The sequence below is a fragment of the Nyctereutes procyonoides genome, unplaced genomic scaffold (genome assembly GCF_905146905.1).
Source record: "Nyctereutes procyonoides isolate TBG_1078 unplaced genomic scaffold, NYPRO_anot_genome, whole genome shotgun sequence".
NCBI lineage: Eukaryota > Metazoa > Chordata > Mammalia > Carnivora > Canidae > Nyctereutes > Nyctereutes procyonoides.
This window is the reverse complement of record NW_026575125.1, coordinates 82,878,551-82,902,625: the sequence shown is the minus strand read 5'-3', so window position 1 is coordinate 82,902,625 and position 24,075 is coordinate 82,878,551. Positions and strand designations below refer to the sequence as shown.

General features: G+C 37.0%; 1 protein-coding gene and 1 pseudogene across 1 annotated transcript in view; both read right to left on the bottom strand.

Moving 5' to 3' along the window:
- The window catches only part of ALG13 (ALG13 UDP-N-acetylglucosaminyltransferase subunit), a 65,401-nt gene that overhangs the window by 2,662 nt on the left and 38,664 nt on the right, over positions 1–24,075 (bottom strand). The window contains 7 exon segments of the mRNA XM_055337446.1: positions 1,689–1,872; positions 3,835–3,875; positions 8,228–8,386; positions 17,841–18,006; positions 19,206–19,277; positions 22,852–22,907; positions 23,010–23,042. Coding sequence (XP_055193421.1) covers positions 1,689–1,872; positions 3,835–3,875; positions 8,228–8,386; positions 17,841–18,006; positions 19,206–19,277; positions 22,852–22,907; positions 23,010–23,042 — 711 coding nt within the window.
- On the bottom strand, positions 14,565–15,368 carry LOC129517637 (tropomyosin alpha-4 chain-like; annotated as a pseudogene).

Here is a 24,075-nt window from a genome sequence, read left to right as displayed (position 1 = left end):
TTTTTATGTATATGAAGAAAACCTGGCCTCATACAGATACGTAGTTGGAAAAGAGAGAAGTCTTTTAATAACCACCCTTTTCAGATAATTATATACTCTTTGATGCTACACCAAAACTAGGTAAGTAATAGTGGCAAAAGGTGAGCAGCAATGTGGACTTTTTCATACTCTCTCAACAATGAAATCCAGTTTTATTCTGCACTTTGAATAGACCTTTTACAAAATCATACATAGGTAACACCATGCATTGGATAATTGGAAAAGTATTATTTTACTGAGTTACATAGATCTTCCAAATGTTGACACATTTCATCACACAATGTGAAAAACCATTAATAGTCCCACCTATGTTTTTTCTTAAAGATTTTATTATTTTTAAGTGATCTCTATATCCAGTGTAGAGCTCAAACTCTCAACCCTAAGATCAAGAGTTGCATGCTCTACTGACTGAGCTAGCCAGGCACCCCAATAACCCCATCCATATTATTAGAAAAGTTAAATATTGAGCTGTCAAGCTCATGGTGGCAGATACAAGTATTACAAAGTTCTAAGTTTTATTTGAAAGCTGGGATTTTTATCTCCCCTCCTCCCAAAGATTTATTTATTTGAGGAAAGCAAGACAGTGAGCACAAGCATAGATGGGGTTAGGGGTAGAGGGAGAGCAAGATTCTCTGCTGACAGTGGAGCCTGACACCGGGCTCAATCTCACGAGCCTGGCTGGTATTATGACCTGAGCTGAAATCAAGAGCCAGATGGCTCAACCAAGTGAGCCACCCAGGGTCTCTAAGGAATTTTTATCTTTCACAACAAACACATTTGATTGTTTTTTTTTTCTTGAAGTGAAAGGCTCATGTTATTTATTTGAGAAAATATCTGCCAGATCCTCAAGTCTAAATAACCATAGTTTGTGTATCATTCACAAGTAAAAACAGTGTTGCATGAAAAACACTAGTTCATCTCATTAGTCAACCTCATAAATCCTTTTAATTATCATACTTTAGTACGAATACTCCCCATTTTGTCCCATGGAACATGAAGTCCAAAGATAAAGATTTAATAAAAATAAGAACGTTTTTGATTAAAAAAAAAAAAACATTTAACTGGCAATTTTGGTAACATGGGTGTATATGGCAGTGAAGACACCGATTACTAGCACAGTTTGGTGCCCCCGTCTGGATTTGTGCTTAGGTGGCAGTGGTTTTTTACTCACTACTGATTTCTGCATCCTCAAAGCAGAATATAACAGTGAAAGGCACAAATAAAAATCTTTAAGATCTGTATATTTTGATGAATACTTTTGGTTTCATGGATTCCTTGAAAGGGTCTCAGGTACTCCAAGGGTCTACATACTATGCTTTAAAAAACAAACAAACATGGGCCCAGAGGCACCTGCGTGGCTCAATTTTTTATGCATCTGACTCTTGATTTCAGCTCAGGACATCATCTCAGGGTCATGAGATCGAGCCCTGCATCAGGGTCCACATTGAGCATGGAGCCTGCTTAAGATTCTCTCTCTCTCATCCTCTGCCCCTTCATACCCACTCATGCTCTTCATCTAAAAAAAAAAAAAAAAAAAAAGAACCCAAACATGAGTCTAGAATATGGACAAAATGAGGTATCTGAAGGTTGTTAAATTACATAATACAATCTAATTTTCCTTCTTGCAGGTACTCTCATTACATACTCACCATTTACCGATGCTTCCATCTGTGTGCCATCTTGTCTCCCCACCTCACCATACAACTGAGGAACTGTCTGATCTACCAGAGGAGGTGGCTCAGCATAGACTGGATAATTCTCTACATGAAGTTGCTGCTGCTGCTGCATCTGTGGCACATAGACCATGGAGTGCCAGTAGTTGTGGTGATAGCACTTGGGTAAGAAAGAAAAAAAAACACTTTACTATACCTTTAAAGTAGTACAGTTCCTCACTAAAAAAAAGCTGGGCTATGATTTTCAGGTAGAGTAGCAGTGACTTTTTTGACCTAAAAATCAGAACATTTAGAAAATCTATCCTCTATTACAACTTTAAGATCTTTTGCAACAGATGTATCTCATATCTGAACATAGGAATTCTTTTAAGAAAGCATCCAAAGGAAATTACAGATATACAATGACCTGTATACAAAAACATGTTTTCTAGCATTATTTTTAAAAGCAAAATAGAGTGGAATAAGTTACAGGGATGAAAGGTACAACATAAGGAATATATATAGCCTATAGTATTTTAATAGCGCTGTATGGTAAAGGGTGGCACAAATGATGAGCATAGCATAATGCACAGACATATCAAATTAGTATGCAGTACATCTAAAACTAATGTAACACTGTGTCAACTATACATCGATTTTTTAAAAGAAAAATATAGTGTACAACCTAAATATTCAACAATAAGGAACTGGATGAATTATGATATATCCATGATGGGATACAATAGAGGCAATAAAAAAATATGCTGTCAAGTATTTAAGAAAAAAATGCTCATATTGTTAAAAGTTTACAAAATTACATAGCATGATCAATATTTTGTAAAATAAGCTATAATTACACACGGGATTTCACTTTTCTTTATACTTTAATATTTTTCACATGTACTACAATGAATACTATTACTTTTAATATATAAAAGTATCGGGCAGCCCGGGTGGCTCAGCAGTTTGGCACTGCCTTCAGCCCAGGGCCTGATCCTGGGGATCCGGGATCAAGTCCCACGTCAGGCTTCCTGCATGGGGCCTGCTTCTCCCTCTGCCTGTGTCTCTGCCTCTCTCTCTCTCTCTCTCTCTCGAATAAATAAAATCTTTAAAAATAAATAAATAAAATAAATTTTTAAAAAGTATTAAAATAACTATTCTGCATTTCCTTGTATTCCCATGATGTAAAATGCAGAAGAATGTTTTAAAATGCCTCAGCCATCTGATATGAATTACATTTCCACGTTACTATAATAAACATAACTAAAGGCAAAGCAGTTTATATTTTCAATTCCTGAAACTACATTTAGGAAATAGTCTCAAAGAACAAAAAAACCAACTTCACCATTCTTAATTTATAAACGTGTGCCAGTTGGAGAAGATAGTTTTCTGGAAATGATAGGCCCAACATTTTAGTGAAATCAGTGTCTGGAAAAATGAAGTAATCTGAGCATTATCCAGGAGACTGTCTAGTTTACTATCATCTGCCAAATCTTAAAATGCATCATTCCTTTTTAGGAAATAAGCCATCTTGTTATATCTGAAGTCAGGTGTATTTCGGGGGGGGGGGGGTGGGGTGGGAAATAATGCCTGAAAGAATAAAATAAAAAAGCTCTTACCTGAAATCAGAGACACCTTTCAGGGATATTAAGCTATTTGTCAGTACCCTCATCCTTCTACAACTCAGGGGAGTGTTAAAAATCAAGTGTTTGTAAATATCTATGACCACATAACTGCTTTAAAAATAATACACCCCTTTATTGAATTAGTCATGTTATTTTCATAGAACATGTAGAAATAACCATAAAAATATTTCAAGTAAGACAAATGACCCCTTTATTACTGAAACAGAAAAACATAGTAAAGTGTTGGCATATACATGATGCTAAATATGGAAGCCAATAAACGCTAAAGTTGTGCTGTTAGGGCCCCCACTTGCTATAACAACTATTTTCTAAGAGGAATTGAAGCACTGGGAGGCTAAAATAGAAAACTCACTTGTATCATCTTCAGAGATATCTTTTATAAAGACAACTTTTGGGCTCCTCAGTGTTCTTGGCTTTTAAAAGTTCAAGAGTCTGATTATCAAACCAACTTGGATTTTTAATCTAGAGTTTGTCAAAACAATTTTAACATGACTTACCTGCAATCCCAGATTGAAATAGTACTGCAAAACTTTTGTATCTAAAATTAAAAATCTTAATTTTAGTGACTAGAAGACAGAAGGAATTAGAACTACCACTCAAAAGCTTTTTTCTTTGAGTATTAAGGTAGATAAAAATGTAGTCTTCCCGCATCAACACCACTCTCAATTCTACCTTGTAGTAAATAGTCATTTATCGGACACTATAGGTAAAAATCACTTTCTGATCCAAGGTTTAATTATAAAATATGTATTCTACATATTTTAAGACCAATATTTCTAGTCTTAATATTAGGTAAATGTTACAGGAATACTACCCTGCTAATATTTAGAAAGAATCCAGTAGGGGATCGCTGGGTGGATCAGCAGTTTAGGACCTGTCTTCAGCCTAGGGGCACGGTCCTGAAGTCCAGGGATCGAGTCCTACATCGGGCTCCCTGCATGGAGCCTGCTTTCTCCCTCTACCTGTGTCTCTGCCTGCCTCTCTCTCTGTCTCTCTCATGAATAAATAAATAAAATCTTAAAAAAAATCCAGTAAAGCCATTTTCTTCTTGTGAGATCTCAAGAATAAAATCTTGAGACAAGCAATTTACTACATAACCAATCTTAGTGGTCTTCTATTTTTTAAAAGATTTTATCCATTTATTCATGAGAGACAGAGAGAGAGGCAGAGACACAGGCAGAGGGAAAAGCAGGCCCCGTGCAGGGAGCCCGACGTGGGACTTGATCCCGGGACTCCAGCATCACACCCTGGCCAAAGGCAGGCGCTAAACTGCTGAGCCACCCAGGGATTCCCTTAATGGTCTTCTATTAATAGAACTACTACACAATACAAACCAAGGCTCTACTAATGACAAGATTAATGATGCCTACTAACATAACTACTACTGTGTGAAAACAATTCATCTTGCTTTTATTTAACATGACTAACGTACCACACCACTAGAACTTCCAAAAAGAGGAGGCAATAAGAAAGGTAACTCAATATATATTCTACGGTGATAAAAACTTCTTCATAGAATTTAAAATATTTCACAAATAAGTAAAAACTATATGTATGGGAGGAGAGGGAATAATCTTAGCATTCTAATTGTAACTAAATCTACGTTATCAACTGATCTGGGATCCATGTATATTCTGATAAATAACTTGACTCCCATTAACAAACTCTCAGAAAACCCTTCTTTTTAAATTGGAGACTTCCCACATGTAGAGATATGTTTACTACTATTTTAAAATAATCAGCTTTTATTTTGACCATTATGTAGGAGTATAAAGACTAAAGGTTAAGCTAAAGAATATTAAGAGATAACAGGAGGAAGTAAATCCATGGAATTCCATTCCTTGGGTGTGTGTGTGTGTGTGTGTGTGTGTGTGTGTGTGTGTGTTGTATTCACACAAAATTTAAATACAAATATCCATAGTATTATTCATAATAGCAAAAAAGTGAAAACCACCCAATTGTGCATCAACTAATAGATGATAAAATGTGGCATACCTATACAATAGAACATTATTCAGCTATAAGAAAAATGAAGTATGGATACATGCTACAACATGGATGAACCTTGAAAATATCATGCTAAGTGAAAGAAGCCAGTCACAAAAGACCACATATTGCATGATTCATATTATGTCAAATTTCCAGAATAGGCAAATCTATAGACATACAAAGTAGAATCATGGTAGCAACAGGGGGAAGAAGTGGTGACTGTTAATGGGTACAAGGGTTTCTTTCTGGGGTGATGGAAATGTTCTGGAAATAGTGGTGATGATTGTATGTATTTGTGAACATACTAGAAACCCATCAAACTATACACTTTAAATGGGTGGCTTGCATAGTATGTGAATTAGATCTCCAGCTGTTAAAAAAAAAGTTGGCAAAGATAGGGACTATAAAAACTCAAAACATCACTTCAAAATGTAATGGGGGTATCATGAAAATGACTTGATTTTAAAAGGAAGGTGAAAGACTGGGGATCCCTGGGTGGCACAGCGGTCTGGCGCCTGCCTTTGGCCCAGGGCGCGATCCTGGAGACCCGGGATCGAATCCCACATCGGGCTCCCGGTGCATGGAGCCTGCTTCTCCCTCCACCTGTGTCTCTGCCTCTCTCTCTGTGACTATCATAAGTAAATAAAAATTTTTAAAAAAAAAGGAAGGTGAAAGACTGGAGGGGAAAGAATGAGTATATCACCATATGTTAGGCAAAGGTTTAGAAGTAAAAAAAATCAGGTGCACAGAATTCTAGCAAAAGTAGAGATAAGGGGCACCTGGGTGGCTCAGTTGGTTAAGGATCTGCATTCAGCTCAGGTCACGATTTCGGGATCCTGGGATAAAGCCCCATATTAGACTCCCTGCTCAGCAGGGAGTCTGCTTCTCTCTCTGCCCTTCCCTACCCCCACTTGTGCTTATTCTAAAGTAAATAAATAAAATCTAAAAAAATGTAGAAAGGTGTAAGATACAACTTTGGAAAAATAAGCAGCAGTTTCTTATAAAACTAAACACACACCTATCTATGATCCATCAATTCCACTCCCAGGTATATGCTCAAAGGGAATAAAAACATATGTTCATAAAGACTTTTTACAAGAATATTCACAGCCTAATTCATAAAAGGCCCAAAATGGAAATAACCCAGATGTTCACCAATAAACAAGAAATCTTATACAATGAAATACTACTCAGCAATAGCAATTGGACTACTGATATATGCAGCAATATGAAAGAATATAAAAAATATGCAGAGTTTAAGAAGCCTTCCATAAAGATTACATATTGTATATTTATATGAAATTCTAAAACAAGTGAAACTATGACAGAAAAAAAATCAAACAGTGGCTGCCTCTTGGGGATAAGTAGAGGTAGAGGTGGAAAAATACCGGGAAGGGGCATGAGGATAATGGTATATTTTGATGAAGATTTGGGTTACAAAGGTGCATGCACTCATTTCTCAAAACTCAGCAATTATACATTTAAGATTTGTGCATTATATGTTCAATTTACATCAAAAGAAAAAATAAACTCCAAACTCTAGTTAATGATACTTATACTGAAGTTTTTGTGAGGAAGAATATTGATGTCTACAATTTACTTTGGAATACATCACAATTGAAATGGATAACTTGATGGACAAGGAGATGGATGGAGGAAAAGCTGGACAGATATGTGATAAAGCAAATACAGTTAAAGGTTAATGATAGAAAAAAAGGCTAATGATAGAATCTAGGTGATGAATACATGAACATTCATTTTGAAATTCAACTTTCATGTATATTTGAACATTTTCCTAATAAAATATTGGGAAATGCAAAATCAGCATTATGTGGTGACAGAGTAGATCTTAGGCAGGAATAGGTAAGTAAGAGAAGAAGAGTGACAGGATCAGGGTAAGTCAGGCAGAAATGAAGCACCAGTAACAATAGGAAACCAAGGTGTCAATGTTTTGTGTGGCCTGGAAAGAAGAAAAAAGGGAGATAAAAGATAAGGAATTTCATTATAGATGGAGATTGAAATGAAAGTAAGAAAGCCAAGTGAAAACGTCTAGCAAGTAGCTACAGATAAGTACAAATTTCAGAGGCCAAGGCTAGATAGATTTAGGAATTGTTTATAAAAAGGTGATAATGAAGTTGTAAGGTAGAGAAAAAGAACAGCATGGAATTGAAAATCTTGGTAACTATACAGGAGCTGAAAAAATTGAAATAGAGAAGCAGCTAGAAAAATCCAGAAAATTTTACAGCAAAGAGGTATAAATTAGCTACAAAATGCCTTTCAACTACAATTCTCCTTTGAGAAACACTGCCAAACCGAGGAGTAACAAAGAACTTCCAATGGAAAGCTATCCCTTAGTTTAACTAAAGAAACAGGACGACATGGCTAAAATGTCGTCAGATCAGACGACAGGCAGATCAGACCCCTAATTTCTCAAAAACCAACTTCTCAAAATCCAAAATTTAGCTGGAATCCTAAACATCAAGAACTGCAACACTTTCATACACTTCTGGTAGGAATTTAAGAAATGGAGAAATTTTGGTATCAATTCCTGCTTTTTAAAATTTAAATTCAATTTGCCAACATATAACACCCAGTGCTCATCCCATCAAGTCAATTCCTGCTTTTCAAAAAATAGTTGAGAATAAAGATACTCAGCTGATAATGTTCTTCAAGGCAGATCTGAAACCATCTAAAAAATCATCCACTTCTTGATTATGGAGAAGTTTTTCTCAGCTTTCAGTTCTTCCTTTCCTTAGTTATTACTTACCTAGCATTATGCTCTCCAGTCAATTTCCATTTGGTCCCCCCATCCTACCCCCAGTGGACAACCAAAGATATGCTCTAAGAAAAAAAGAAAATTCAGACTAAATAATCCTCATGCAAGTCTCAAAATCCCCTTACCCTGAGGCAGATCACTGCCACTTGGATCACAGGAATAAGGTGGAGGTGGTGGTGGTAAGTTTGAAGCCTCTCCGACCTCAAGAGGAGGAGGTGGAGGTGGTAAAGCAGCAGCAGCACGAATAGGAGCAGGAAGGTATGGATAGGATGGTGAAGCAATCACTAAAAAAGAAAAACAAAATAGCAATGTACAACTCTAATGCCTTATAAGCAGTTCATCTTCTACTTCTTTTGGGTCCCCAATATGGCCAAACAATTCTAATTCTTACAGTTTGACTTTAAGAACAAAAACTTAGAAGATGAATTGCCCACATTCTTAGACATGCCAGTTGAAACTGGGAGTTCATTATAGGTTATTTTGAGTTACAGTAATTACTTGAAATTAAAAGGAAAAAACCGGAATTTGCAGAGTTTTGAGTATCAAGGCTTTAAAAAATATCAGCCAATGGGTACATAAGTGAAATACCATTAAAGCAAAATTTTTACTTAGCTTAATACAAAGTTAAGGATGTTTTCGGCCATCTGCCATTCTTAGTAAAATCCTAAAATGTAGAAGCTAATAAGAGAGACTAAATTACAGATTACAGATTTAAATAATCCTTGAAGGTTTCTATTTGGTAGCATCAATACTAGAATATAGGGCATTCTAAACCAGGACAGTTCCATTTCTAAGGACACACAGAATCTAAGGCTAGATGAAATATCTTATCTCTTTAACTTTCTATACCTATGGCTATATTTTAAAAACAATATTCATTCAGGAGTTCCAATTTTTGACATAAGAAATTCAAGTACAATTATGTTTAAATATGAATAAATTCTTCCTCTACAAAGATAAAGGAAATGATGTTCCAACACAGTAAATATAAGTTTCTCCTATACACATACCAGGTAAATTTGTTAAATTTAACTAAAGATCAATGACACAACCCTTCAACTGAATCATTTTAGCCAATTAACTGTGTTACCTGCACTATAATTTTAACCCTGAGAAGTACACAAAGTTTAGTCTCATTCAATAAAGATTTAAGTTCAGAGTTTTAGAACACTTAATTTAGTACAGGAACAGTGCACACAAGCTGATTTTGGTAATTTAGCAAGAGGAATTTAAGGTCAAGTATTAGAAATATTCCATATTGCTTTCATTCACCAACATAAATATACTTATCTACACCCTTTACACAATTACAGGCTAACAATGATCAGAGATGTCTTAGGGTGATTTAAAACCTGGATAAACAATTCTTGGGATGCCTAGGTAGCTCAGTGGTTGAGCATCTGACTTCGGCTCAGTGCATGATCCTGGGGTCCAGGATCGAGTTCTGCATCAGGCTCCCTATGAGGAGCCTGCTTCTCCCTCTATGTCTCTGCCTCTTTCTTGGTCTCTCTCATGAATAAATAAATAAAATCTTAAAAAGAATTCTTCAGGGATGATGAAACTGTCTTGATTGTGGTGGTGGTTAAACAATTCTATGCATTGTCAAAACTCAGAACTGGGCACCCAAAAATGATTCTGTATCTAAATTAAACAGTAAAATTTTAAAACTTGCTCAACTGTTCTGGAATTTCATCATGTATGTAGAAATCTCCACTTTCACAGATTTGGAAGAGGCATTTAATTTTTAGAGTATATCCAAATATTCTAAAGGCTTTATCAATTTGTTTTCTATAAAAAAATGGCTTCTCCAACAAAGCTACACTTATAGTCCTTTTAAACTAGCACTCAAATCACACCGTTTTTTAAAAAGTTAGCAATTAGCTATAGATAGCAGAATGTGATTATGACCACTAGGTAAAAACCAACTACTAGACATGGAGATAGCTAAGGAAGTTCTCATGGGCCTGAGAGAATCAAAAGCAGAAAAAAATTGTTGGAGATTACTTTACCTGAACTCATCTTCCCTGAAAATGCATATATCATAGTAAGCCTCCTAAGAAAAAGCTTTTATAATTTCTAATTGCTCTAGAAATACCTGAGCATCTCATTTGTAAACTTAACAGGGCTCTATAGGTTTAACAGGTAGAATTTAAGGGATAGCTCCAAAAACAGTACAGACTTCACTAAAATATTAATAGAAACAAATGTAGTGCATTCAAAATGCTTATTTCCCCTGTCCATGAAGCTGCAGTGTTTCAGGATGTTGCAGATAGAACATATGAATATATATAGTAAGGCTAGACTTCTCTACAGATCAAGGGGTGGGAGTGGGGGTGGGGTTTAGGTGCAGTGAGGCACAAAATTCAAGGGGCCACCAATATAATGTATAAAAAGATCCATGATTAGTAAAAATATTAAAATTATAAATAAAGACAGGATCCAAGCTTGCATTTGCATGATCTCAAGAGTACCTCACTCAACTCACCCTAAGCTTGGCCCATATACCCTGTCTTTAATTTTGATACTTTACCATGGATTTTTTTGAATTACTCTTGATTAAAATATATATATATTAGGGGCACCTGGGTGGCTTAGTAAGTTAAGCATCCAACTCTTTGATTTCAGCTCAGGTCATGATCTCAGAGTCATGAGATCGAGCCCCACATCAGGCTCTGCGCTGGGCATTTAGCCTGCTTAAGATTCTCTCTTCTCCCTCCGTCCCTCCACCCTCCTCCACCCAGCTTGTGTGCATACACACATGTTCTAACAACAACAAAAAAAGTACACTGAAGTATTATTTTACCTTAATTACTGTAGGGTTTTGTTTTTTTTTTTGGGGGGGGGGGCATGGTCTTAAATTTTGCACCCAGGGCAAATTAGTCACTAGTCCTGGCCCTAACAAAAGCCTTGGAACAGTTACCAAAGTCAGTAAACAGTATTTAATGCCTATAAGGAGATTCATATTAAAAGCAACCATGCCATCTAAATGCCTGGCAGATAAGAAGTGACTTCATAATGAAGGATGGGCTGGGGCTGCCAGAGAGACACATGAATAACACAATGGGAAACACGAGTTGTTTCATCCAGAGGAGTGAAAGGAATGTTAAAGAACAATTAAATAGCAGCCAACCTAGCAGTTACAGCTAAGGTTGAGGAGTGACTCAAAGAATAAGAAGTAAAATAAATACAATTTAAGAAATATCTACACAGAACATAATCTAGCATTTAAATGGTAAGTTTTCAATGACTGTACATAAATGAGGCGCTCCAATGCTTGATTCACTTGTCTTTTGATTTTTTTTTAAGCTCAGAGGTCTGTAAAGCAAACACCCAATGCTTTTCCTTACAATTAGCACAAAGTAGTAAAACCAGGGCCTACCTTAATGTTTTCAGTGAAAAATTTCTATGGTCATTAATGAACATAAATTGTTTTTGTTCCAGGCACTATGCCAACTAAGCACTTAATTTTTAAATTTTAAGTGAATCAGATACAGAAAACAAATCAAAATAATTTTAAGGTGGACACCATCCAGGTCAAGAAATAAAACTTTGCCAGTCATTCCAGAAAACATCTTTGCGTCCCAACCCAATCACAACCCTCTCACTCCCACTATAATTTAATCATTACCCTGAAATTCAGTAATCACTACCCTATGGTTTTAAGACTTTTGTCACCCAAAATTGCCTCCCTAGATAATTTTCAGAAGTTCATGTCTTAAGTTTCTTTTAAGCTATTGGTCCTTTCTCCATCTCTGTCATTTCCTTTCAGTTTTTCTTTTGAAGATGTGGGCCCTTTGACCTGCTGAGTTTCCCACAGTCTGGATTTTCCTGACTATAGTCATGGTATATTTCAATTATGTTCTCTATTTCTTGCAAATAGGCAGCTAGATCCAGAAGACTGGATCAGACTCAGAATTGATTCCTTTGACACATCTACAGGTAATGTTTCTGCAATCTTCACAACTATCGCTGTTTAATTCGCATTTAGTAGGACCGAAAAATACTTATCTTCGCTGATTACTTAGAATACTAATACACAAACACTTTCCCTCATCTACTATTTGGCTACCCAGTGGTACAGTTCATATTAGGCAGGATAAATGCTTGATTCTTTCACTTTATTTTCCAGTTAAGAAAATGAACTAGTTTCTTATCCTAAGGTGACCAATTTTTAAAATATCATTAACTTTTAAATTTAACTTATTTGGTATGTTCTAGTTTGCTGCAATTATCATCGTTGAGATTCAATTTGTTTCATCTTTGGCCACTGGGAACCTCGTCGAGATGATTCCTGAGTTCTTTTGACATTGGCCCCAATACTCTGATAGCTTCCTTGTTATCTAGTATAACAAAATGATATAGGCTCATCTTGAACATTTCCTGCCCAGACCTGGAATCAGCAACCATTTCTCCACAGAGCTGCTTATTTTCTTTAAGTTAGAAATGGTATTTCAAGACCACAACATTTTTTGAGTGGTAAGAATATTCATGGTTTCCAGGCCTTTACAATGGACAGAGCTGGGAAATATACACATATTTAAAAATAAAATACCTGAATTTATATTGATACTTCCAACTCAAATTTGAGACCATAAAAGGTTTTCTTTAGCCTTATTATATTCATATTACCTTTCTTCCATACTGAGGGTACAAGGGAATAAAATTAGAATATCATACACTCACTCGTTTGTTTTAGCCAACATCAGTCTCAGAATAACAATCTGATTATCTAGTTACAAGAACCTCATATGATTACTGAGAGGATTAAAAAATGCTTGGCACATGGTCTCTCAACTCTATTTTTAAAAATAGTTATACAATATCTACATTGTCCAAACATAAGGATATTGCCATTACATAGTATAGTCTCCACCTGTTAGGCCTCATTGTCTTATTTTTTTTTACAGTTTATGTAAAAATTTGACCAAAATGTAGAAGTACACTATTACATATGATACAGTTTCTAAGAATCTAAATGAAAAGTGTGGGTTTTATTCAATTGCACAATTTGCTAGTGTACCTTCTGGGTAGTGTGATGGTTAATAAATAGGAGTGAGGGGCAGAGGATTTGGATAAGCTAGAAGCAGGATAATTTTGTCAGAATTGTAAACTTGAATTGGCCCCCACACTGCTGGGGAATGTGGAATATTTCAGCTGAGATGTTAAACAAGAAAGCAAAAATTACAACTAAGCCAAAATGTGCAGCCCTGCCTACAAAATACTCCATATCCAGTTCAATCAGGAGTTTCTTGGTCTTTTATTAACTTGGTCCTAAAGAAGGAATTAAAGTCCTACATAAGTAAATCCTCAGTTTGCCATTCCCTGAATTACAAAAGAGATGAAACTAGGCCAATTACTTTATCTCTACTTTGCTGTCAGAGAGGCCCCTTCCACCCACTATTTGTTAAGAACTACTCAGTTATTGATGGCTAGTGGTCTTCCTGATAGAACTTCTCTAAATAAGACTGGATTCTACCACACTTATTCCTGCTGAGTAGATGGTCTCAGATCAGAACAGACAAGCACGGGTCATTATTGGAATAAGCTATCGGAATCCCTGGGTGGACCAGTGGTTGAGCGCCTGCCTTTGGCCCAGGGCATAATCCTGGAGTCCCAGGATCGAGTCCCCCATTGGGCTCCCTGCATGGAGCTTGCTTCTCCCTCTGCCTATGTCTCTGCCCCCTACCCTGTGTGTCTCTCATGAATAAATAAATAAAATCTTAAAAAAAAAGGAGTAAGCTATCTGCTCCTCAGAGACCAACTTTAGAATGAAAGGAACATGTAGAAGAGCATAACATCAAGGATCTATCCAGAAAATATTTGGGTAATTATTATGATGATTTCCTAAGTATTGTCATGCTGACTACTCAGAGGATGTTTGTTCTGCATTGTGGAGTGTGGGAAAGGGCCAAGATGATTAAGTTAATCTTTCTATGGTTTATGACTTCCCACAAAGCCAGCCCCCCTCTCCCGGCTTTGTTTTGTTTTCTTTTTTTGCTCTGGATGGAAAATCCCTACCCATATTATAATGTGATGGTCCCTGGCTACCTGTCATGTGACCAACAGTGGCCCAGAAGGTTATATATTCCTTGGCCTTTTAAGTTGACCCATGACTAGATACTGGAGTTGTTTTTGAAAGTGTAGGGTTGTCTATTCTCCCAGGAACCAAATGCCCTCAGTCTTAAAAGAGTTATGCTCAGTATGAAATACCCTGCCTATCTTATGAATAAATGCAACTTAAGGATAAAAATAGAGCTGAAAAAGCTGGTGCCATTTGAAAAAAGGAATTAGATTTAACTGGTGCTCAAAGCTTCTCTGATACAAAATATTTGGTCATGTATTTGTAATTTGCTTGACATTTCCAGCAAAGCGAAGATTCAACAGCAAAAGAAACTTCTTACAAGAGAAGAGAAAGACACGGAGCTCTGGAGTTTCTGTCGGAACAAGACTCTTCTGTTTTGGTTATATACAGTTAAGTTCATTTAGTGTCTGATGTAAGCCCACATTCTCTTCCTTGTCCTGGGCCAAGTTTTTCTTCCAGGTCATCAATGGTCTTTTCCAGTTTTGCAACCATTCTCTCTGCAAATTCAGCATGGGTCTCGGCCTCTTTCAGTTTGTCAGACAAAAGTTTGATTTCTTCTTATTTATCCTCCTTTTCAGAAACTTTTCAGACGCAGCCTCGAGTGACTTCAAATTGTTAGTGACATTCTTCAGTTCTTCTTCTAGGTTACTACATTTTAGTTCAGACACCTCAGCATGCTCCTCCACCCTCTCCAGCTCGCCCTCCAGGATGACCAATTTATAAGCCACCTCCTCCTACTTTCGGTCGGCCTCCTCAGCTATGTGCTTGGCCTCTTTGAGCTGCATTTCCTGAATCTCCATCTTCTCATCTTTCATGGCCCGTTTTTTTTTTTTTTTCATGGCCCGGTTTTCTATCACCTTCATTCCTCTCTTGCTCTCATCTGCAGCCTTTTCTGCCTCTTCCAGCTTCTGTGGCTAGTCACTCCTGAGCCCTGTCCAGCTCCTCCTCCACAAGCTGGATGCGTCAACTGAGAGCTGCCACATCCGCTTCAGCTTTCTTGCGCCGCTTGCAATTGGCATCCAGCTCGGCCCTGTGCAGTCCTCCGCCTTGTCCGCCTGCTGCTGCAGGGCCTGAATCTTACCTTTCACTGCCTCCAGGGAAATGAGGCCGGCTGTGGCATGGAGGCGCACACAACAGGGGGCAGGCAGTGGGGGGCATCTCCCCGCCCCTGGCCCAGCCTCCATCAGTGCGATGAGGTCACTGGCCCAGCCGCTGATGTCAGGACCACTGGCCACAGCTCGGCCTCATTTTCTTAATTCTTTAGGTCATTATACATTTAATACTTACCATTAGATCTTAGGTGTTGATTTATTTAATTGTTTTGGTAGTCTAAAAGTCAACTAATTCTCTGGTACACTGAAGTTCATCTAATACAACTTTCCACGATAATAGAAATCTTCTTTATCTGTGCTGTCCGATACACTAGCCACTGGCCACATGTGGCTTTGAGCATTTGGCTGTGGTTTGTGCAAGTGAGCATGAGGATTTTATTTCATTGTACTTAATTAAAACAAGTTTTCACATGTGGCTAGTGATTACCTTGCTTGACAGCATAGCTTTAGTAGAATCTTCAGGAAGGGTTCATGCAAATGATATTCTCTGAAATATTACTACCTTTTTAGGCTTGAAAATCAGTTTTGGTTGGATATAAAATGTTTGGTTTACACATTCCTTATTTTAAATGTTACTCCATTTTCTTCTAGTATGAAGCAATACTGTCAAAGTTTGATGATTATCATTTTATTTCCTTTATATTCCATAGGCTCTTTTATTTGGATAATCAAAAGACTTTAACATCCAGTTATTTTACTAGAATTGGCTTGGTGTTGGCTGTTCTGGGTCGGTATTTTCAGGTATGCAGAGTATTGTTTCATTCTATAAAGTTTTTAATTTCAGGTAAAGTTTTCTGAATTTTAGTTTTCAGTATCTGTTCTTTTCTCTGACTTTGGTTTTCTTCTTCAGAGACTTCTATCACTGTTTGATCTCCTTTGCCCAACTTTAAGTCACTTTTGAATCTTTATCTTCCTTTTCTTCATTCTAGATACCACCCCCTTCTTACATTTTTAAGGCTTATCTGTTGTATATACTTGATCATGTTCTTTATCATTTAGTCTTCATTACTGAAATGACTGCCATTTTTAATGCTTTCCAGAGTTGTCACTTCATTTGAGTTTTTCTAATTCTGATGTTATTCTTAAGATTTTAGCTTAATTCCAGTTATTCTTTAATGTTTTATTACATTATTTATATCTTTAGCTCATTCTGAAATAGCTGTTTAGTTGTTTTAGTTTGGTGGGCGTATTTCCGACATACTTTTACTGTCTATAGGGATATTATTTTTTTTGTTCTTAAGACATCTTTGTATAGGATTTCACCTTGATGCTTTTTCTTTACTATGTGAAATTATTATTCATGAACTTCAGAACAAAGTGGATACAGAGTAGTTTTGTTTTTCTGTCATGTTCAAAAACATGACTGCTTTCTAGGATTCCATGGCTCTGTTCTCAGCTTTGGTCTGGAGATGTTCTTTTCCCCTATCCCAATCACTTCCCATTCCACTCCTAGCAGTTTCTCCCAGTGAAGAATACTATCCTAAAAGGGAGCCCTGGCAGGTCAGTTTTGAGGGTTCTTAGGCGCCAGATTGCTCCAGAACTTTTCAAGTCCTTTTACCATGTACCCAAAGCAATTACTTAGTACTGGGAGAAGTCAAATCACTTCCCAGTCTTAGCTGTTCCTTCCAAATTGGCCGCCCCACTTTCCAGTGAATTCTTATTAGCTCTTCTGGGGGGGCCTTCTGTTCTTAGGTCCATCAGACAATATCCCCAATGCTTCCATGTTCTGGCTCCCACAAAGATCCTGATAGCATACAGATCTTGTGACTGCTGGTTTGCCCCTACCTGCTTAAGTTTTGGGGTTCATGGGGATACCTTGTCACCTCGTTTTATTGTAAATGTTGTGTATGGGTTTTGGTTTTGCTATTTCCATTTTTATTTGAAGACTCAGATTAAATAGCTATGTTGTTGTTGCTACCACCTTCCCAGAATTCTAAATTATATTAACTCACTGGAATTTCACAACCAGTTCATAAATTGGTACTACCAGTACCCCCAAGCTCATAGGTAAGAAAGGCTCAATACCTTGTCCAAAATTACACAGGTAGGGAGTTGTAAAACCAAAATTCTAATCTAAATGTCTTAAATTCTAGTGCCTATATTCTTTCTTACAACATTCATGGGGAAATGATTCATTAAATACAAATGTATTTTACAGCAAACATTTTAGGAATGAAAATTCTGTGAAGTGTGAAACACCTCTAGTTTAATTCCCGTATAATAAAACTTAACTCAAAGTTTAAGAAACTAGTAAAATCCTCTAAATTTTCAGTAGGGTAGCAAAACAATAGGTACAAAATCATATCAAAGCCAAATTTGCAAAAAAGAAAAAAAAAGCCAAATTTGCAAGAAAAAATTTGAGACTCTGGCTCTCAAATCTCATGGATCCTTCAAATACAGAACATACTTTATTAAGCAGGTTAAATAAATTTAATACTAGAAATTAAAGTAATCCCATCTAATCGCCAGAACTGTTGTATGCATGTTCTGGAAACATGAATAGGAAAAGAGGCTTCCCAAAGTAAGCAACCACTAATAACCTACCTGGTCTGCCTTGTATAGGGGGAGATACAAATAGAGGCTGTATAGCATTCTGTGAGGAAACTGAAGTGGTACTACTAGCTTGATTAGCTGCTGCACAGTTAAGTAAGACTGGAGCTGGAATATTATTGGCACAGGACGCTGCAACTGCTGCAGAATTTACCATCACCTGTAAATGTAGAAGAAAGTTTAGAAATCAAGTTTAGTGATTTTTCAAACATTATTAGTCTCTTATTTGATCCTAAGTTTCAAGACACAGTATTTTGATAACTAGAACACTGAGAAATCAATTTTTATGTAAACCACATATAGGTTATTTATTTTAAAAGACCACAATTAACTTTAAGATCTTAATTTTATTATTTTTCTGAAAAACTAATACATTAATAGGATTCAAAAATCAAATATAAAATTGCATATAATGAAATGTTTCCTTCCAACCCCTTATCCTCCATCTGCCCAGTTCCCCATTTTCCAAACAGGTAACCTCTGGGTTTCCTACATATTATCCAGAGATTTAAATGTTTATTTTTAAATGTATTTACATTTCTCCACACTAACACATACTTTTTAAGAGAAAAAATGCTTTGTGTGTGTAAAACTTCACGGGACTGCAATTTATTTTTCTGATGAGGCCACAGCACCCAACACAGCACTGTGCACAGAAAGATGTCCAATACATAGTAACCGACACTTCTCAATGCAGTCTCTATTTTCTTACCACCTACTACTATGTGGCTGCTACCCATTCCGGTCCTCAGAAACTGTATTCAAAGTCACCAGTGGTCTTCATGGCAACAAATCCTAGTAGACTCTTGCTAGTCCTTATGGCGCTTCACCTCTTGGCAGCAACTGACACTTGACTACTCCTTGAAACATGCTCTTCCTGGTGCTTCCATAGCAATATACTCTCCTACTTTTCCTGTTCCCTTGACTATTCCTTCTCTGCCCATTTGCTAACATTCGGTGATGTACAAGCTCTGTTCTAGGTGTTCTTCTCAATCTCTTCCTTCCCCCAGGGTTATCTTATTCACTCCCATGGTTTCAGCTACCTTTTTGACGCTAGCTCTGAATCTATTCTTTACACTTCAGTTTCAGCAAATGACAGATTATATAAGAGGTTCAGAAGAGACAGGACTATAAGTAGTCTAACGCCCACACATAGAATAGTGTCTGGAACACAGCAGATAATCAATTTGTTCAATGAATTTACTAATTACTGTGCCAGGCACCACAAAATACAATAATAATACTTAAGCTAGAAACACAAGTAACATCTTTTAAATATAATGAAAGACAAGGAGAACCAAAAGAAAACTAAAGTCATTTCCCACCCACCTGACTGCTCAATAACACAATTAAGATTACCTTCTGGGGGTAGTTGTATGAGGTAACCGTGTCCTGAGCAGACATAGAACATGGTCTTCTGTCCTGAAGAGACTTTAATGAATACAGAAGTACAGTTAAGTAAAGGTAAATCAAGAAACCAAACAACACATCAATAAAAGATCTGCTTTGTTTCAACATCTCCTAAAATTAAGTGACAAGTCCTCTGTCCTTTAAGTATTCAGATTTGGAAGCAACTAAGATAATGTTCATTATAATTCAGGTGACTACTATTTCCTCTCTATAGTGATCCTGATCATATCCAATTCTAGTCCAATGCAGAAACTAAAATGGAGGATTGTAGTTTAAACACTTTTTTAGTGGACTTTCTTAAGAGCTTAAAATCAGTAGGACCAACAACAGTTCTGCTCATCAAAAACATTCCATCTACAACTGTAGCTTAGGACAAGGGTAGGTATCTGGTTATTCAGCTATATCCTAGCTAAGCAGGATGGAGTATAGTCCTAACACCACTCCCCTCTGGCTCAAGGATTTCTTTGTGAAAATGAAAATGATTTTAAAAGGCTCAGAGTTATGCATGACAAATTGTAACAAAAACAAAAACAAAAAACCTAGGAGCAGAAACTGGTTTAACAATGATAAGAACACAGAGGGAATCAAGGGAAGCAATCACAGAAAACAGGAATCGTAATACTGTGACAAAGATGAACCCAACTTAACATGGATTGCACATTTCTAAAGTCTATGTTCAAGTACAGCTAAAGCACCTTCCAAAAAGCAAAATTTGGCTTGGACTCAAAAGGCCTAGTGCGAATGCCAAACAGTTCTACAGAAGGATTTTGTTGAGAGTTGGGCATAGAAATAAGTAGCAATAAATGTTTGTGGGGGTTTCTTTTTTAGAAGGCTCTGCCTGGACATCTGTAAGTCCTACATTGGTCCTCTTCCCCACAGCATGCTATGAAAAAAATTACTTAGAAACTTGCTATAGATTTGGTGATTGGAGTGTGGGAGGGGAACACATCCTGAAGAGACTAAAAGCTACTGGGACTATACAATAAAGCTCAGAATAAAAAGGAATATGTTGACAAATGAAATTAAAGGGATAAACTTGTCATCCTTGATGGGGAGATTTTTACTTGCTTTTCTCACTGGGGTGGCTATTTTAAGAAATGGCACAAGAAGCATATGATAGGAGAATAGTAATGGCAGAGTGGGAGGAAAACCTATTCCTCTAGAAGGGGCAAGGAAAAGGAAGAAGAAATAAGGAAGAGAACCACATATCATAGTTTTCTTCTTTCTTAAGATGTATCACCTAAACAGAGAAAACAAAAGTTTAGTACATGAAGTTAAGATTGTTTTTAAGACTTTATTTATTCATGAGAGAGAGAGAGAGAGAGAGAGAGAGAGAGGCAGACACATAGGCAGAGGGAGAAGCAGGCTCCATGCAGGGAGCCTGACGTGGGACTCAATCCTGGGTCTCCAGGATCACGTCCTGGGCTGAAGGCGGCGCTAAACCGCTGAGCCACCCGGGCTGCCCTGAAGTTAAGATTAAACATAGAGAACAGAAGGTTGTTATTCAAGTTCTCACAAATATTCCAGTTCTCCTGGCTACAGGGAAAGTTGTTCTTCCTGGCCTCATTTAAAGTTAGGTGTGCCCACGTGATTTATTTGGCCAATATGAGCAGAAATATTAAAAGCCAGTGTACAATTACCCTATCTTCAGTCCTGCAAAGTGACTGTGAAAGCACACATGTGCATCAGCCTGGGTCCCCTGAGGGACTATGATGAACAAAAGCCTGCTACCAACCTACACTACACACAGAACATGAGCAAAAATAATTGTCCTGTGTTAAGCCGCTAAGATTTGGGAAGGGGGGTGTTATTGCGGCATAACTTAGCTTGACTGAAACAGTAATTTGGTTATTAGAAGTAGGGTGCTACTGTAATAAAAACCTAACTTGAAAATGAGATAATGAACTTGTGGTTCTTAGAGGAGGTTTGTAAAACAATGTTAGTTTTGTGTTTTGATTACTGTTGGCAGAGTTTAGCAACATATTTTAAGACAGATGTGTATAGAAAAGTAGTCTGTAGGAAGGAATGAAAGGGAAGAGAATACAGGGAGTAAGTCCTTGAATACAGGGACTTAGAGGGTTGAAGATGCAATTGTTTGAACTTCAAACTGTAAAATATAAAATTGATAAATACTTTGAACAACAAAGATCAGTTAAAACTTGGCTTTGAAACAAAAATCAAATTGTTAAAATCTGACTGCATTAAGATATTTCAAAGCAAGAGTCCAACTAAGAATGAAACACCCATCGAATCCTTGCAATTGGACAAAATGACTCATGGAAAAGCCTCCAAAAGTATGGCTCCTCCATCCCTAATAGGCTCAAGGTACTTGCAATCAAGTAGAGAGAGACACATAGGGATAAGAAAACAACTACAGCAATTCTAAGTAGGATGTCTATTTAAAAAAAAATTGTCAGTATGGCTATTGGCATATGAAACTAACAGGAATCAAACAGAGAAGCAGAATAAATTAATCACACAGCCAAAGAAACTATGAGCAGAACTAAAACCATCCAACTGAGATAAAACAACCCTTGGGCTCCCAATTTTCTCTAAGAAGCAGGCTGAGAAAGCTGCTCAGCTGCCAAGAAGGATTATTCCTCAATGCCTACACTTCAAATATGACCAAGGACAACCAAGGGCCCCAGAAAACAATGAATCAGAGAGCCCCCCTCCAGGGAACAGTCCCTGTGCCTAGGTTGAAGGCCCTCACGATGTCTACCCATGATGTCAGAATTGCTACAGGCCATTAGCTATATTTCTCCCATTCCCCCTCTTTTCTGAATGGGAATTTTTACTGACATTTTTCAGTCCCTGCTCCACAATTTTAAGTTGGGTATATAGTGGATAACTTTGTATCTTTGGTTTTAGGCCTCCAGATGAAGAAGAGCCACATCTGGACCCAATATACAGAGTACTACACATTTCCCAAAAACTTTGGGCTCTGAGTTTAATTACACTAAGATTTGTGGATTATCTCCCGTGAGTTCCACCTGTGGAAGCAAGTATTTTGTCTGTGGGAGGGAGTTTGAGTTGCATGCTGTCCTTAGCACTGTTAAAATAACTTCCAACTTTTTGACTTTCAGTCACATAGAAGTTAGATACTTCAGTGGAACATACTCTGGCTAATGAAAATGAAAATGACACATGTCCTCATCTCCAGATGGAAGCTGTAAGAGCCAGTGTACCTTTTGTTTCCTGCCTTGGCAACCATGAATGGAGCTTCTATCAGCCTCAGTCCCTGAGCAGAGCCCTCCTGTAGACCTCCACTGGTCATGAAGCATAACCAGGAAACAAACTTTTGTTATATGAAGTAACTGAGACTTATGGCCCATTCTTATATAAAAATCATACTAAAATCCTCTTAAAAGTCATCACTGCCAGTGTTTGAATTTTCTCTTGTATTAACACATTAGAAGATCTCTAAGTAAATTAATTTCAGGGTCTTAATTTCTTCATCTACAAAATGATGGAATGAGGCCCTAACTACCTCATAGGATTGTTCTGATTTAAATACATTTATATCTATTGCTCTTAAAATAGTGCCCTCATACACAATAGGAGGTATAAGTGCTTGCCATTATTAAATACCTACCAAGTTTGCTGTAGATTCAGTTGTGCTATAAACACCTGAAGTTTCATAGTCTGGTTCTAGAGAATATAGCCAAAGTAAAGTAAAAAATGAGCATTATTTTAGAACTTAAAATTGTATAAACAATGATGAATGTCGGATTATATCTAGATCTCACTGACCTGAAGGATAAATATATTCTTCATGATATCTCCCTACAAAAAAAAGACAGAAGAAGTGTTTATGTAGGGCTTTTTAGCTCAGCAGAGCCAGATGGCCAGCACTTGCTTTTTCTTAAGTTTTATGGATATATATTCAGAACTAAAATGTGTATGGTCCTTGAAACAAGTGATGTGAACTTTGATACTAGTCAACAGATACTGAAGTCAGATATTGATTGTAAACAGGACAAATTTCTCCTCTGAAAATTCCCTTAGTTCTTAAGAGTTCAGGCAGAGATGAAAACCCAGATGTATCTAATTTTTTTCAGTCAAACAGTAAAGTATGGTGACTGAGTTCACTGGCTCTAGACTTAGGGCTGTCTACATTTGAATCCTGATTAACTTACATCACTTTAGGGGAGTTATTTTTTTGTGCCTCAATTTCTGCACTATAAAACAGGGAATAAAAGTACCCAGATCATAGAGCGGGAAAAGAACACAGTACGGTGTTTGATATATAGTAAATGGTGTCTATTAAGTAATTGGAGTATAACCTATCATTTGCTTACATGGACATTAAAAGGGCATATCATGAACCATCTGTTTCTCAGCCTGTTTTAAGTAAATAATACATTTAAAATTGGTTTGTTCTCAGAGGATGGCTCAGTGTACTAAAAGGATTTTGCTTTAAGACTACTATACCATTAAAACACAGAGAAAGTTAATGATCAATTGGACAGTTTTCCACCAAATAAACTCCACAGGTCAAAACTGGATTTGATTCTCAAACACATCACTTATCAAACACATATATGCAACCACTCCAGACAGCAGGATTTAAGGTGAGAACAAAGATTTGGTTACTTTGAATATCCCACTACAGGTAAGCAATACACATCTGAAGGTGCCCACCAAGCTAAAGGGAAAAGACAAAAGGGTCATGCTGAGTAAAAGAGCAGAGAATATACATCCTTAAGCACATGCATGCACATGCATGGGGACAAAGTCTTCACAGATCATTCCTCTGCTAGATGTTCTGTCCTAATTCCTAGAAATACCTATTTTCTTCCACACATACAGAAAGAAA